At 38.1% G+C, this 15456-nt stretch overlaps 2 protein-coding genes across 3 annotated transcripts in view; one reads left to right on the forward strand and one right to left on the reverse strand.

Annotated features, from left to right (window-relative positions):
• Positions 1 to 15456, reverse strand: part of LOC149661229 (uncharacterized) — a 53710-nt gene that overhangs the window by 13236 nt on the left and 25018 nt on the right. Inside the window, exons 3-4 of the mRNA XM_089842701.1 lie at positions 3443 to 3651; positions 1085 to 1220 (exon numbers count right to left, since the gene is read on the reverse strand). Coding sequence (XP_089698827.1) covers positions 1085 to 1220; positions 3443 to 3651 — 345 coding nt within the window. The remainder of the gene's footprint in view (positions 1 to 1084; positions 1221 to 3442; positions 3652 to 15456) is intronic.
• Positions 9205 to 15456, forward strand: part of LOC149661230 (protein turtle-like) — a 444653-nt gene continuing 438401 nt past the window's right edge. For both annotated transcript variants that reach the window (XM_089842695.1, XM_089842694.1), the window contains exons 1-2: positions 9205 to 9355; positions 9425 to 9517. The gene's annotated coding sequence lies outside the window, so the exon portion shown is untranslated. The remainder of the gene's footprint in view (positions 9356 to 9424; positions 9518 to 15456) is intronic.

Here is a 15456-nt window from a genome sequence, read left to right on the forward strand (position 1 = left end):
GACTTTTTATTTTTTGGGGTATTTTCAAAGAGAAGAAAGAGGGTTGAGTTTTCAATTTCATGATGGAATTTAAAAGCTTTTTTTTTTCTTTTGCTTTAAAAAAGCGTGCCCTTTTCTACAACTGGAGCTAATTTAAAGAGTTCAGCAACCTTTATATTTTCTTTGTCAAGTTTTTTTGGTTTTCTTAATATTTCGGGGTTAATTCGAATTTGTAAAGAGCGTATTGTGAACAACGAGAGCTTATTGGCCTACTGGACCTATATTGACTCTCGTTCTTGGGTTGTGCAACACATTTTATGCAACATTTTTATCAGAGAGCGCTGGAAACATTGCTAAAACTAGAAGTATATACTACTTCTCTTCGAGAGAAGTGTACCTCACAAAGCGGGGCAATTGTAACATGATTCTTCCAACCCAACATCCCTTAACATTTGGAGCAAGGTTACTAAACCTAATCACATACGCGATAAATAGTTCCCTCGCATCATTACTCTATTATCGCTTAACTATTTTCCAAGGCGCATGCGCTTGTGGATTATTGTTCCAAGTCAAGACAATCAAGGTTTGTGTGTTGATTGCTGAGGATTTAGTAAATACCAAACAGTTATAGAATTCACCCTGCACGGTGCGATACCCATCTCAAGTTTTATGAGCGGGAGAGCAAACAAAAATGGTGCATGAGCCTGGGAAGAATCATGTTACATAACTGAAGCATTAAGAGGGTACAGTATGTGATTCTTCTTCTACTATCCCCTTCATGCTAAAACCCAATTCCGTTGATTGTCTCGAATCTTTTAAGATTTTACTATTTAATTATTCGAAAGTCTCTTTGTTTTCTTTCTTAAACCAAACCCTCGTCCGCGAATGTTTCAATTTCTTTTTGTCTCTGATTGTCCAGGGATGAGAGAGGCTCATTAGGGAAATGAGTGAAGGGGCTCTTATGTTTATACGCGGGTACGAGTTTTCGCGACGGCATCCTCTCTATAACCGGATAAGGATGCGGACGACTAAGATGGAATGGGATGGATACAGGGATGAAGAGGACCGCACTCTTAGAGAGTTTTTGTTGTCGTTAATTACTTACCGGTATGGGTTCTCATATGTCTTCTCAATAAGGACGGTCTGTCGAAGGCCTTGCCGCAAACTTCGCACGGTAAAAGAGTTCGTTCTTTGCCTCGTTTCTGTTGCGTTAAGCACTTTCCCATATCCGAGTAATTGCGCTGAATAAATGAAACCGAAAAAGACGAGAAAAAAAAAAAAAAAAAAACATTTAAGATAAACGTCTTGAAAAAACCTTTACAAAGCTATATAGTTCCTAATGATAATTTTGCTTATAGGCCTATATAATTAATATCCACCTTTTATTATAACCAGGGATAGATTTAATTTTAGAAGTAGGAATGGAAAACAGAGAGTAATCTGGGCGCGCGTCAAAGTCCCGGACCCCCTTCCACGGAACGGAGGGGTATGAAAGAAGAGGCGGGTCATAGCGACAGAGGTAAAAAGGAATTACGTATTTTTCGCCGTTCCCCTCAGCAACGTCATGAAAACGTAGTTTAAGTGAGCCAATAAGATAATTTAAACTTTTCGTTACGTGTTGGAGGGAGGGGCTCTATACTGGGGGTGCGTTCAGTAACGCTCAACGGAGACCAAACGCGTTGAGCTCCGTTGATCAACGTGATGTGATATGACGTATTAGGCTACTGAACGGTTTTTTGCAAACTTTGCGTTGTATCGTCTGCTTACAGTTCATGGAAAATTGGAAATGGATATGCGAGGACCTGCTAGCCGAAATAAGAGCAAACTCTGACCCGTAACTTAGCCAAGGCTTAAGCTTTAAAACCCAATAACTTTTAAAGCTTCACAGATATAATCGAAACAATTTCATAAAATAATTAACAGACACTATTCATTCGCATTCAGTCGCTGCTACACCGATTTTATAAATAGTTCCGAAATTATCCATCAAATTAACATCTCGAAATCATTCAGGGAGATATGTTTCCTCCATTGCTGCTACGTCACAAATGCGTTGCTCAACGAAGTAATCGGCTCTTACAGCCGATGACTTCGATGCCTCTTCGCTTACAATCGTGACGTCAAACCGGAAGTTCCGAAAATCGTTCAGTGGCGAATGCGCATTCAACGGAGCCTCCGTTGAGCGTTACTGAACGCAGCCTGGGTGGGCTATGAGTCGGACTGAAGTAAATACTAACCGTTCTCCATTCCTGCTTCTAGAATTAAATCTATCCCTGTTATAACTCTATCTATATGAATGAGAGTGAAGTGAACTTCCATTAGTTTTCGTAATAATTCTGATGATATTTTTGCAGCTTTATTTAATTTTATTACATATAAGAGTAAATTTTGGGAGCGTTCTTCCGAACTTAAATTATAACGCCAAGTTTATCGATCCAAATAAAAGGGGACAAAATTTCCAGTGGCGCGAAGGTAAATTTAATTTTTGTCTCGTTTTGACATTTAATCCGCGAGCTCGTCCGTTTTAATTTTAGTCAGGACCCTTTTGGATAAACGGGATTTCTAGTTGACATTGCATGGCTGAGAGATGTTCGCGAAATAAACTTTGATATAAGAAAAATGACAAATTACAAAAGAGATAGAAAGGAAGGCGCTCGCTCAAAAAATCGATTCGATAAATTTTTCTTCACTTTTCAAGAACGTAGTTGGAGGTTCTTAAAGGTCCTCAGTCGAGTCAGTCCCTACCCCGTAGAAACTACGAGGTATATGAAAGACTTCTGCCCTGATATACAGTAGATAACTCTTTTCCCAGAATAACCCCCGACTTTGTTTTTCCAAGCGTCTAATCCCTAAGATTTGTCGCTGCCCCGACCGGAGAAAATATTTTTCGGTAGCTAAGGGTATATACAGGGTGTTTCTGATAAGTCTGTCATAAATTAAAGCTTGAAGTAGAGAGCGATCGAGTGGATAGCCTCCCCCCATACCTGTAAAGTTGCCTCTGTACCCCACCTACGGAACGGCACCGAAGTCCTCCCAGTATCCTCCGCGTTTAGGGATAAGGTCGTGCAGGACGGAATCGTAAAGGTCACCCACTCTATCTTAAAAATAGAAACTAGTTCTGATACAAAGACAATGGCGCTAAGCGGCACCACTTAGCACCCATTAATTTGTGGCAGACTTATTAGATACATCCTTTGTACGTAAACGAGCGGTAATCTCCGAAGCGGAGAAAGAATTATGAAGAGCAGGAAAAATTTAATAGTTTTGGAAAGGGCGCGCCTAAGATTAGATCGGACTATTTTTGGAAATGTTACTTAGAAATGACGCAAGGACTACATCTTCAACTTGAACCATTATTACTGGCTCATCTTGATCTATAAGTTTCTATATGAAATAGACCTAAAAATGATCTCTTTCGCTATTTGAAGTAGCTAGGTCGTATTGGAGTGTATTTAGTACTTACCCGCGTCGTTTCCTTCTTGTACTTGTCAATGGTAGTCATAGACAGCCGGTCCTCGGTGCGACCGACCATCGTGTTATTCGTTGAGTCGCTGGTGAAAGGCGACGCTGAAATTAACCGTCTTTGGTGGTGAGGGTGGTGCTGATGGTACTCCGTGGATTCGTTTGGCACTTTACCGCTTAGTAAAGGTTGGGACAAATCTAACGGCGTTGCTACGCGAGAGAAAGAAAACAGGAAAAAGTCAAGGGTTAAATAAAAAATAATAATATATATAGGAAACTCCTTTTTGAGTTTTAACGTGAATTTATATGTTGTGTTGTGTTTTTTTGTTTGTTTTTCGACGGACAAGTCTATAAATTGAGATGCCCCGAATTCAACCAAATAGAAAGGAAACTTTCTTGGAAAAAAAGAAAGCTTTTTTACGTTTGGTTTCACACAATAAGATTCTTCTCTCTCTTCCTCTCTAGCTTAAACTTCTCCATCTTCTTCTTTACCAACGTCGCGACAATTCCAAAAAGTCCTAACCTTTCCACCCTTTTCCCCCAGAAGACCAAGCTAAAAATAACTTGATAATATTAAACCCAAAAATAGATCCATATAAGAATTCCAAGTAAAACAAGGATGGTTTTTTTATTCTTTTTTTTTAAATTTTCTCCCAATAGTATTCCGGAAATACGCATCCACCAATGTTTACTTTAACTTCTTTCTTTCATTCTTAATTTTCGTTTTTACAAATGCGGGTTGGAAACATGGTTTATACGTTTAAAGTGATGTAGAAGCCCATATCAAGCTTTATCTTAAGGCCAAATTGTCATTGTTCTGTTGACACTTCACGACAAAATGAATTGTAATTGTACACCCCTTTAATCTTGATAAAGTTTTGTACAAAATTTTAATTGAAAATCTTTTCTAAGAAACAGTTTTAAGAGATGGTTTACACACATGGAGAATTCATACCATTTACACCAGGAGACCGGGCTACCTGGAGGACAAAAAGCAGACGGATTTCTGTCCTCCAGGTAGCCCGGCCTCCTGGTGTAAATGGTATGAATCCTCCATGTGTGAAAACTATCTATTATTGATTGAGGATTTTATTTAATTAATGAAATAAAGTGTTTCCGAGACTAACCATATTGGCATACCTTGATTTATTTTCTTAATTTCTTAACATTCAATGTAGCCCGTATTAAAATGAACCTCTGGTTTTAATTCCCGAGGTGCATGCTTTATACCAAACCGAGTTTACTTTATGCGGGCAGGTTTTTTGGAGTTTCTTTTCCTTCCTTTTGTTTGTTCGTTCTGGCGAATAAAGCGGCGTAGATTGCTTTTCTTAATGGTCTCGTCAAGTTGAATGGAAGTTGTCTTTCTTATTAGTCCACGTTGCTGCATGGGGAAGGCGCGAAAACGAGCGTTTGCGGGCGGAATGGGCGATTATTCGTTGAGAAACTAATCCTTTCTGTATGCAAATTTAATTAAAAAGTATACTTAACGGTTATCTCCACCCCCTCACTTGACACTTAACAACCTTAAAGGAGTCAGTGTTTCTGCATAGTAAAAATGTGTTCCTTTTTTTCTGTTTTTGCGAATTTTCTCGCCGTTCATTTTGAAATGAAACAAGAAAAAAGGTGGATATATATATCATAGACTGGATTTAAATAAAAATACTAGGCTAGAACCCACTGTCTGTACTTCGATGCTACCATGCACCTTTTTTGGAACAACTTGCACGTCAAAGTTTTAAGAGAAACGCAAAATATTTTTGGTACGACAGAATCATATGAAAGCTCTTTCTTTTCGTTCCTTCGATTGTTAATTTCATTTTGAGTTAAGAACTGAGTTTTTGAGAGAAATCCGTAAAGGCGGATTAATCTATAGTGAGCTGGCTTATATGGATGAGTGGACAAACCCGAGGAATTAAGATAAAGAAAAATATCTGGAAAACGGTATTTTTCCCTTAATCTTTTTTCTCGTTTCTGGAAATCGTTAACTCTTCTTTGGACGATTTTAAATCCTTCCGCGAAAACGCCCAGAAAAAACCTCTGAAAAACGATTTGCGGGATTCTTACGTTTCTTTTTTTGGGGGTTTGTCTTATTCCATTCTCTACTCTCCCTCTTCCTTGAAACCTTTTCTATAAATGGCTTTCCGACGTCTCACTGGTTACAAGTTACGAAAGAATTCGACCCGAAAGACGATTAAAAGACTTCTTAGCCCATCCTTTTCTTCTTCTTCAATATCGTTGCCGGCACCCTTTATTAATCCATAAATCTTTGTACTTCGATCTTAATACTTGAAATAAATTCGAAAGTGGAGCTGTTGAAGTATTTTCAAATATTTCAATAACGAAAGTTTCTCCAGTATACATAGAAAACCCCTGTAATATGGGTATACCCTCTTGCATACGTGTATTGCCGGTCAGCATTTAAATTCTCATATAAAAATTTCTTCACTCTGTTTTCAAGTTATCTTAAAATCACCCCGAAGTTTGACGTTATTGGTTAAATTTAAACCCTTTAATTAGATTAAAATCTAACTTCATTGCCACGAAATTTTCAGATTCAAATTCTCTGACTTTTCCAGGTTTTCCCTGACCTTTTTTACGATTTTCCCAGAAAACTAATTGTCACTGTTTTAAATGTAACTAAACAATTGCTTTTAAATCGCATTTTTAATTATTAAACGTAAAACATTTGCGGAGAGAGCGAATCCATTTTGGTGTCTGGTCAAACGTGATCTCACTAAAACGTCACCCAGCTGGATGGTTAATTGGTTGAACCGCATTTATTTTCGCAACTTCAACCGAATTCCCTGAATTTTCCCTGACTTTGCTGAAATTCTTTAAATTCCCTGACATTTTTACCCAAATTTTGAAATTCTCTGACTTTTCCAGGTTATCCCTGACCTGTTAAAGTCAACAAACGCCATAAAGACGGTCATGCCTTGCTGGGTTTAATAACAAGAAAACTGTTTTGATGTAAGGAATTAAGCTTTTATGAACAAAACTGTTATCGATATTTCGCGTTAAAACATCTATACAGGAGGGAAATCCTTATACCCTCCTTGATATAGCCTAGTATCCCGTAATAAAAAAGAAAATTGACTTAAATAGTATAGCGGGCATTATAGAGAACGATAAAAATCGGATGCGCAAGAACGGAAGAAAGAAAGAGCAGAGGCGACCTTTGGGAACATGTTTTTTCCTCTATACTTCCGGATAAAACTACAGAGAGAAAGACTTAGAGAGAGAAGCCCCACACCGTTATTCTTAAGGGATTATTCCGTTTATTTTGGGCGATTAAAGAATCTGATTAAAAGAGATTGCGAAAGGCGAAACCATAGTCGTACGGGGGGAACACCTTCCCTCTTCCGAGACCATCCAGCATCTTCGTGCCTCACCGAGAGGGATCAACTTGAAACCTTAAGCCTATATACCTCCCTTACACCAACCTGACTCGAGTTTGTAAGGCTGAAACTCTCCTTCGGAATCATATTACGCGGTGACGGGACTCTATACCGTTACCTTAGAGTGGAATGAAGGAAAGGCGAATAGAATAGCGTTTCGGTGCGGATCACCGCGGACATTAAAAGAGTTTCTCTCGGTTTCTCTTCTCTTTTTACGAGGCAATCGTTATTTTTACGTCTTTGGAGTGAAGAGCTAGCGGACGGACGGACTGCAGCCTCAACAAATCGACTCCTATCTCGAACGCGCGGTTCTGCCCTTTTCTCCTTTCATTTCAACTGTTTCTCGATCCGCCAGGATAAAAAACGTACCGCTATTAACCTATAAGCGAAGATGAGTACAGTATCCGAGCGAATTATTACACGTTTAACATGAATATTGAATTATTACTTGCGTTAATCACAAATATCGAATTATTACTAGGTAGGCCTATATCCTTAAAACTCGAAAACAGTAACCCTGACGGCAAAATGTTAACGCACATTTTGGATAAAGAACATCATCCTTAATTTATGGTAGACTCATAAGAAACACCCTGTATGTTTTAGAGAGTAGTTCAATATTCTTGGAAAAACTTGTCCAATTATGGTAAGGGTCATAAGGATTAGTACGTTCGCGATGATTGTATGAATAAAGCCCATCTGTGTATTTTGATACTACCTATGTATACGGCAGAAGCCTCGAAACACTACATGGTTAAGCCTTTTTTCCATTAACGGGGTTATAAAGTTTCCATGGATTTTTGGGTTTGGGTGGAACGTAGTACCAACGTACCATTACTCGAATCGTCTTCCTATTAAAGTTACGGAGGCCCCTACCGTTGGTACCCGTGGGGCCCCTCTTCTTTTTAATTTCTATTATATCCCTGGAACGTTTTATCTTCGATTTATAGCGTTCCTAAACGATATCATAGATACCCGTCCCTAGCTCGTAAGAAATACCAATCCAATAACGTGGGAAAAATGAAATGTGTCTTTTATTAACAGAGGAATTATCGATGGATGTCCGGGTTTGGCGCTGTTTTTTCTTGGGAGTGTTTAAGTACCATTACATTCTTTAGTTTCAATGGGAAATCTATTTTCACATCATTTATGGATGTCGTTTTTTTAAGCCATATCGAGTGTTATATTATTGGCACTCTTTCATTACTTGTAACTTAGATTCCCGCCAATTTCATAAAAAAATATATACTGAAAACAATAGAAGTACGAGTTTCAAAGACAGCTGTTTAAACTTATTACTCCACGCTTACTTAAGCTATGTTCACGCTTGCACAAGAGTCGGCTGATAACTCTTTTGCCCAATTAGTTTTTAAACACTCTTTATTGCCAGTTCGAAGCGATTTAGACAGCCTCGGTTCACTCCTTTCCTTAAGACGCTCCTGTTATGCTGTCTGCTTATCTTTTCGTTGGAGCTGTCTGCTAAGTGAGCCTAAGTCCATTGAAAATACCATTAATACTAGTCTCATCCCATGTGAAATACCCCTGAAAACTAGAAACTAGCTGTCAAACAGGCTGGGAAATAAGCATAATTTTTAAACTAGTCCTTGGGACCAGTGACCCCTCTAGTGTCCTAAATAATAAACTGGTCTCTGGAGTGGTCCAAGCCTTTGTTCTCCTATAGATTTGCAATTAATAAACTGGCCCCCAGGACCAGTAACCCCCACTTTTTGAATTAAAAAAACTAGTCCTAGCAATTAATAAACTGGTTTTGGACCAGAGGAAGTGTGCTATTTCCCAGACTGCTGTCAAAGCCGCTTTAAGTTTGTTCGCGAAGCAACTTCAAGAAACCGCGTTTGTAATCCACCTTATTCCCTTTCGCCGGAAGTTAGGCTTAGCTCGGGATTCATGGGGGTGAGTAACGGGAAGAAATTGGTCTGTCCTCTGCTACAAAAGCCAAAAATATGTACTGTAGCGGACGACAGACCAATTTCTTCCTGTTACTCAATACTCACCCCCATGAATTCCGAGCTAAACCTAACTTCCGGCGAAAGGGAATAAGGTGGATTAGCTTCTCTAGAATCAGTTTTGGAAGCGTTTTGAATCGCTTCGAACCGGCTTCCTATGTAAGTGTGAACGTGGCTTTTTGTAGCTTAAATTGATATTTTTAAATATTTTCTTCATTTAAATTTCCCGCTATTGAAAACTAGAAAAAAAAATATTGGCTTGATCCATGCTCCAGCCCATGAGGTCAAAGTCCACTCTCCCTATCCCTGTCATCCCACCCCCTGATTGCCCGCGCATGCGCCTGAGTAGGCGTTCTCCTAAAGTCGTTGTCAACGTGTTCATTTTCGCCTATTTTTGCTCAGAATTTTTCTTTTTTCTCGAGAAGAAAGACAACGTGGATTTTAAAATTAATTTTCGTCGCTACTTCGTTAGACTTAGGCTTAGTTTGTGACTAGTTTTAACGCGTTTATGAGTTAAATAAGTTAATATATTTAGTTCTGCTTTTGAGAAATGTAATTTTGAATGATTTAATGTAGTATTTCTGTTTGATTAATTCCAATCTTATTTTATTTTGCTCGTAGATGATTGACGAGGCAAGGGCGACGTAGGAATGGCTTCCATTATCGTCTCGTGGAACAGCGCCGGACTTTTGGGAGATTGAAATGGAGTACGTGGTAAGTGTTAAACGGGATTTAATTAACGTTTAACCTTAATTATTTCAGATTTAGGTGATTTTTGGGGGATTTGCGAGTGGTTTAAAATGGAATTTAAGTCGTAACTATAGCGGCGATATTTTTGGCTTGACTCATCTTCAGGGGGATGACGCAATCTGACCCTCCTATTTTTCATGATGTGTTAGTTAAATGTAATTAAGGTTAGGCTTAAGTTTATGTTTGTTAGTTTAGGGTTAAGTTGAATTGGCAAGGGGGGGGGGTGGTTTGTTTACTGTTTTCTAGTCGAATTTATTACGCGTGTTAGCGATCTGTACAGGTATATATTTTGCATTCCATCCGCGGCCATATTGGAAAATGGCGACTAACTGGAAAAGGCAACCAAATTGAGAATAAGATCTTGGCTTACGGAATAGATAGTAGACCAAATCAGTATTTCTTGGTTTTAAATTATTTATACCTCAAGACATAGATTGCGAGAAATGTTGCCGCACAATTAATTCCCAATATCAATTGAAATAATAAACCCTGATTTTGGAAAAAAAAATTAAACTTGAAACTTTTTGATGCAACGTGATCGTCAAAACTTTCTTGGCCTTTATTCCTGAAAGGACCAACCAATTAATAGGTTTAAGGCAATTTGGCTCCATATAAGTATCTTTTATACAGTTTTCATCGTTTCCTTCGAATTTTACCCTTCCTAAGAGAGTTCTTTTTTCTATAATTGGTCCCTAGAGAGCAGCGTCGTTCTTTTTACCGAGAAATGTTTTAGTAAGACGTTACGAAACTTTATCAAAAATTTTATAAAGAAGTATACCTATAAGAATTTCCAAATTTCTTCCAAGAAATCTTTATTGGATTTAACTTTTTTTGGCTTCTGCACTATAAAATAACCCCTCGAGATCGTAACTTAATTAAACTAACAGCCACAGTATACCATCTGCAGGCCTGGGACCCAGGTCCTGCCATTTTTTTTTTTATGTACCAAAACAAGAAGTGATATCTAGTTTATTAGGGAGAAGGTATAAATTCGCCACATTTATAATCTAGCTTTATCTCCAGTCCAAACGTATAGTAGGTCCGGAGTTAATCCCCGCCGCCTCTAAATTACAACCAGCAATCATCTCATTGGTTCTTGAAAACTCACGTCAGCGCGACGCGAATGACCAGAAAATTACTTGTATTTTCCGACTGAGGAGAGTGTAGCGAAATAGCCCGGCCTCCTTTTACGTCCCCCCCTTGTATTTTGAAAGGGGGAATGGGACTATGGCGCGCGAATACTTCGGCATCTTATACCTTCTCCCCAATAAACTAGAAATCACTTCTTGCTATTCCTTTGGTTTATCTAGATTTATTTTTACCGCGATCTGGATCTATAATCTACCAAAGAAATGATTTTCCCTAAGGCAACAAAGTTTAATTTAATTTGAAAAATGAATTAAAGCTTTTAAGTGTGGTAAAACGTGGGAGATTAAGGGTCCACGATGAAGTATAAGCAAGGGGTGCCAACTCCAAGGCTATTACAAAACCTATTATCGGTTATACCTAATCCATAAATTTTTGAATGGGGTAGAAATATTAGTCTATTACGCGCGTGCCCACATATCGCGCCTCCTTCCTGAGTGTGGTTTTTAAAACTTTCCCGGTTTCGTTGTATTATAGGTAGCGCCTACGTTGAGTTATGAATTAAATTAACGGTTCTTAAGTTATATATTTCAAGGTTAGTTATTATTATTTTTTTTAGCCAAAATTTTAAAGGAAAGGTGACCCATAATTATTTTTTACTTCTAAGGGTCAATAGTACTTTAGTAAAAGTTAGTTTAATGGCTGAGAATTATTCATTACTAGCTGTTACCCACGGCGTCGCACGCGCGTAATAAGAACTTCCATCAAAATGGGTAGATTTTGTAGCACCCTAGGAGTGAAGGCACTCGGCGTTGCCCGTCAGCCCGTCGGGATATTTTTTATTACTTTTCATGCGGACATTATTCCATAAAGAAGGGTTTTTAAGTTTTTGGCCGCCATTTAAAAAGATGGCAACAAATCGAACCCGAAAGACCATTCAGCGCGGTTTTAGGTTAAAGGAAACCAGTGTACTAAATATTTACGAAATCGGTTGAAACGCGCGAACTTTGTTGCATAGAGAAGATTTTTTACATTTCTGGGCGCCATTTTTAAGATGACGGCGGAATGGAAAAATCTTTCTTAGTACGCTAATAAAACTTATGAGTAACGTTCCTACAAATTTTCAGCCTTCTAAGGCAAGCGGTTGGGCTGGGCGTTGATTATCAGTCAGTCTGTCAGTCAGTAAGGACTTTGATATACATATAGATTGTCTGCCCATTCCTTTAAACCATTGAGAAAATATTTTAAGTGTTTAAAAAGCTGCTACCACGTTTTAGGTAAGGGTGCTTGCTACCTACGATATTAATTTAGCGTAATTAGTAGCCGTACACGAATTTAAAACGTTTGACCCCCTTTATAACTTTAATCTTAACGGATATACCGAAGTAATGATATATACAGTGTGTTTCTGATAAGTCTGCCATGAATTAAGGGGGATGTTCTTTGGGTGCACGTTTTCGAGTCGAAAATGTAACTTCTATCAATCGTGTACCCGAAGAGCATCATCTTTAATTTAAGGCAGACTTATCAGAAACACCTTGATAAAAATTCTTTGTAGTTAATGAAATTTAGACAAAAGTCTATAACTTGAAGTGAATTAATCCAGCGTTAAGGCGCGTTTTCAATCAAGATTTTTTTGAACAAAAATTAAGCTTTTACTTCAAAAGTAGCAGCGGAAAGCCGAAGCAAAAAATCTTGGTGTTTTCAAACGAGCTTCAAATTCAGCTTTTCGTCTTTTCAGGCTTTAAACCTTCGAGAAGCAGATATCTAAATGAGTTTGATATTTGGTTCTCATTTTCTTTAAGCTTTTGCCGCTCAAACAGTTTTGGCGCGTGCTACGGTTTAGGACTTTTTTTGAAAAGAAAATGACCTCTACACATATGAAAACACGCCCACTTGTAATTTTTTATTCATTTGAAGCTTGTTTGAAAACGATACGAGTTTCAGCTTTTCCGTTTTAATTTTTTGGAAGATTTTTTATCTTCGAAACCCCGTCAAAAGTTCCCAAAAAAGCCACAGCGAAAAGCTTGGAAAAAGTTGATTGAAAATGGGCCTAAACACTTAAACCTTTGTTTTTGGAATTTTTGAAATTCCACGTGCTAATTGACATTTGATAAAGAAATTCCACTTTGTTGGTAAGAGAATACTTTCGGTCCTGAGGAAGTTCGCGATTTCCCAGTATTGTAGTTTATGTATAATTTTTTTCAGTTGATTAGCGTCGTGTAATACTCGTAGCTCTACCATCGTATTTAGGTTTTTTTCATTTTACATAATTACATGGGGTCTAGACTTGGCCAATATTTTCTCTCAGCTTTACCGTGGATGGTAAAAACGAAAGGAAATATGAGAGAAGCGTATTTGAGTCGAGGTCCATAACAAAGCGATAATGTATGGCTGTGGCTGTTAAATTAATCATATAGTTGGACTAACATTTACAATTCGTAGTTACGCAATCCCTCCCCCCATCTTAAGCCTCCCCATCTACATCTTTCTGTTTAAAAACTGGTTGGCAGTTGGCACCGGAGAATCTAAAGTTAATGTTAGCCCCGGGCTGATTATGTCTAATAAAAACCGCCTTTTCTACCGGTACAATACTACGAAATTTCGGAGACCGCGTGAGAAATAAATTCTAGTACATCATCGAGATGGGGTTCTTTAAGGTGAATTTTAAATAGGTTTTAATTAAACAGGGACCCACCCTTGGAAAACCCCATATATTTAACGCGCCGTTTTAATGACTAAGTGAAATTAAACGTTGTAAGATATGTATTTTACGATTCGTGTTTTTGGCCAGGGGTTAAATCTTTTAATAGGCCGCCGACATAAACTCGTACTCTCCTCGCGTTTAAGCCGATTAGCTTTTTAATTACGTCTAATTAAGAAGCATTAAAGATGATTATGTTTCTTATGCCTTATTCCCCTATAACCCTGCTGCTTCCACCTTTTTTTTAGGTGGTATAGTTTTTTAACCGATGTTTTGGGTGACTAGAGGAAGAAATAGAATCTTCATTATTTAAGATGAAATTGAAATTTAAAATTACTTTTTAATTGGGGTTTTTCTAGCTGCAATAATTGTCGCCAAGTAACAAACCAATAGTAATTGGAAATTCTTTCGGTTTTAAACCTGACTGGGATGTAAATTTTATACACGGTGATGTTTATGTTGTTAGTCCAAGATGGAGTTGATAATACCAGGGATAGATTTAATTTTAGAAGTAGGAATGGAGTTCTAACGGTTAGTATTTACTTCAGTTATTCCGACTCATAGCCCAGTATAGAGCCCCTCCCTCCAACACGTAACGAAAAGTTTAAATTATCTAATTGTTTCACGTAAACTACGTTTCAATGACGTTGCTGATGGGGACGGCGAAAAATACGTAATTCCTTTTTACCTCTGTCGCTATGACCCCCGCCTCTTCTTTCATACCCCCCCCTCCGTCCCGGAGAAGGGGGTCCAAAACTTTCACGCGCGCCCACATTACTCTGTTCTCCATTCCTACTTCTAAAATTAAATCTATCCCTGATAATACAGATATTTTACACCAGAAGATGACACAGCTATGACGCCCCTATGGTGTTTGCTTCCCCTCTAGTTTTAATGGAATTTTCTATATGGACTTGATTTTCACATTTTGAAGTAATTTATAACTACCTATAGCCGAGATTAAATGCTACTATACTAGGCCTTTAAGACTTTTGTATTATAGCCCAATTTCTTCTTTAATTTCAGTTTTTTTTTCTTCTCTTTTTTCCGAGGGGGTAGACGCTTTGGATCTCTGTGTACACCTGAGTTCAAAAGAGTTCAGCTTTGACAGTGCATTGAGTTCAAAGCCTTCGGAACTCAGAGTTCAGCTTTGACAGTACATTGAGTTCAAGACATATTGTACGCCTGAGTTCTCAAGTGTCTACCCCCTCGCTTTTTTTCAGACGATGAATGATAAGCGCGCGTTGTGTCTCTCGCTTTGGAACCAGTTTTCTTTTGAAAATGTTCGTTAAAAGCGTTTTATAAATCGTTTGGCCCGTAGATCGTATATACTCGAGTGTGTAATAAGACCATAACGTGGCTTTAAACGTAGCCCATTTCGGTTAAACGACGAAGCAAAGTATTTGCCGATTGTACAATGGACTTTTGGGGATTTTCGTACTAGAGAGAGAAAGAGAGAGTGGTGTACGTTGCACGATAGGGACGGTCGTAAGAGCGTGAGAAGTTGCTATGATAATACCATATTTGGTTTGTTTATGTTCCCAAGTACTACATGATTGGAATTATATTAATCGGTTTTTCTAGTGATTTAATGTAATGGAGATACGCCTATCCAAGGGAGGGCAAACTTTTTATGTTCTCTTTTCAAAGATTTTCCATGAAATTCCTTAATATTTCACGAGCTTGTGTAACTTGTAAATTTAAATTTAGTGATTTACCTCTCGCGTATGTTAAGTAAATTTAATCATGTACAACGCCGGAAGCTCTTTTGAAACGGTAATTAGCAGAAATAGTGTTTCGAGTGGGAGTCGATTTTTAGGGTCACATTCTATTTTACATGATGTTTCTTTTATTATCGCGTATCGATGTTTTTAGTTTTCATTTCCCCAAGATAATGCGGGGTTCCTTGTACAAACTAATCCTAATCTATCATACTTATTGCCAATTATCTTCGTATGATATCACTTACGGTGGTATTTATCGATTTGGTTCGTCACGTGACGCGCGTAAAGGTCATTTCACCCTCCGAGGAGTAAAATCGAACTTGGGGAAAATATTTTTATTCGGGTGCGACTCGTCACCCTATTGATCGGACTAAGTTGTGGTGGTATTG

The sequence above is a fragment of the Phalangium opilio genome, unplaced genomic scaffold (assembly GCF_054372755.1).
Source record: "Phalangium opilio isolate 3A_F unplaced genomic scaffold, DU_Popi_V2 ptg000070l_1, whole genome shotgun sequence".
Taxonomy (NCBI): Eukaryota; Metazoa; Arthropoda; class Arachnida; order Opiliones; family Phalangiidae; genus Phalangium; species Phalangium opilio.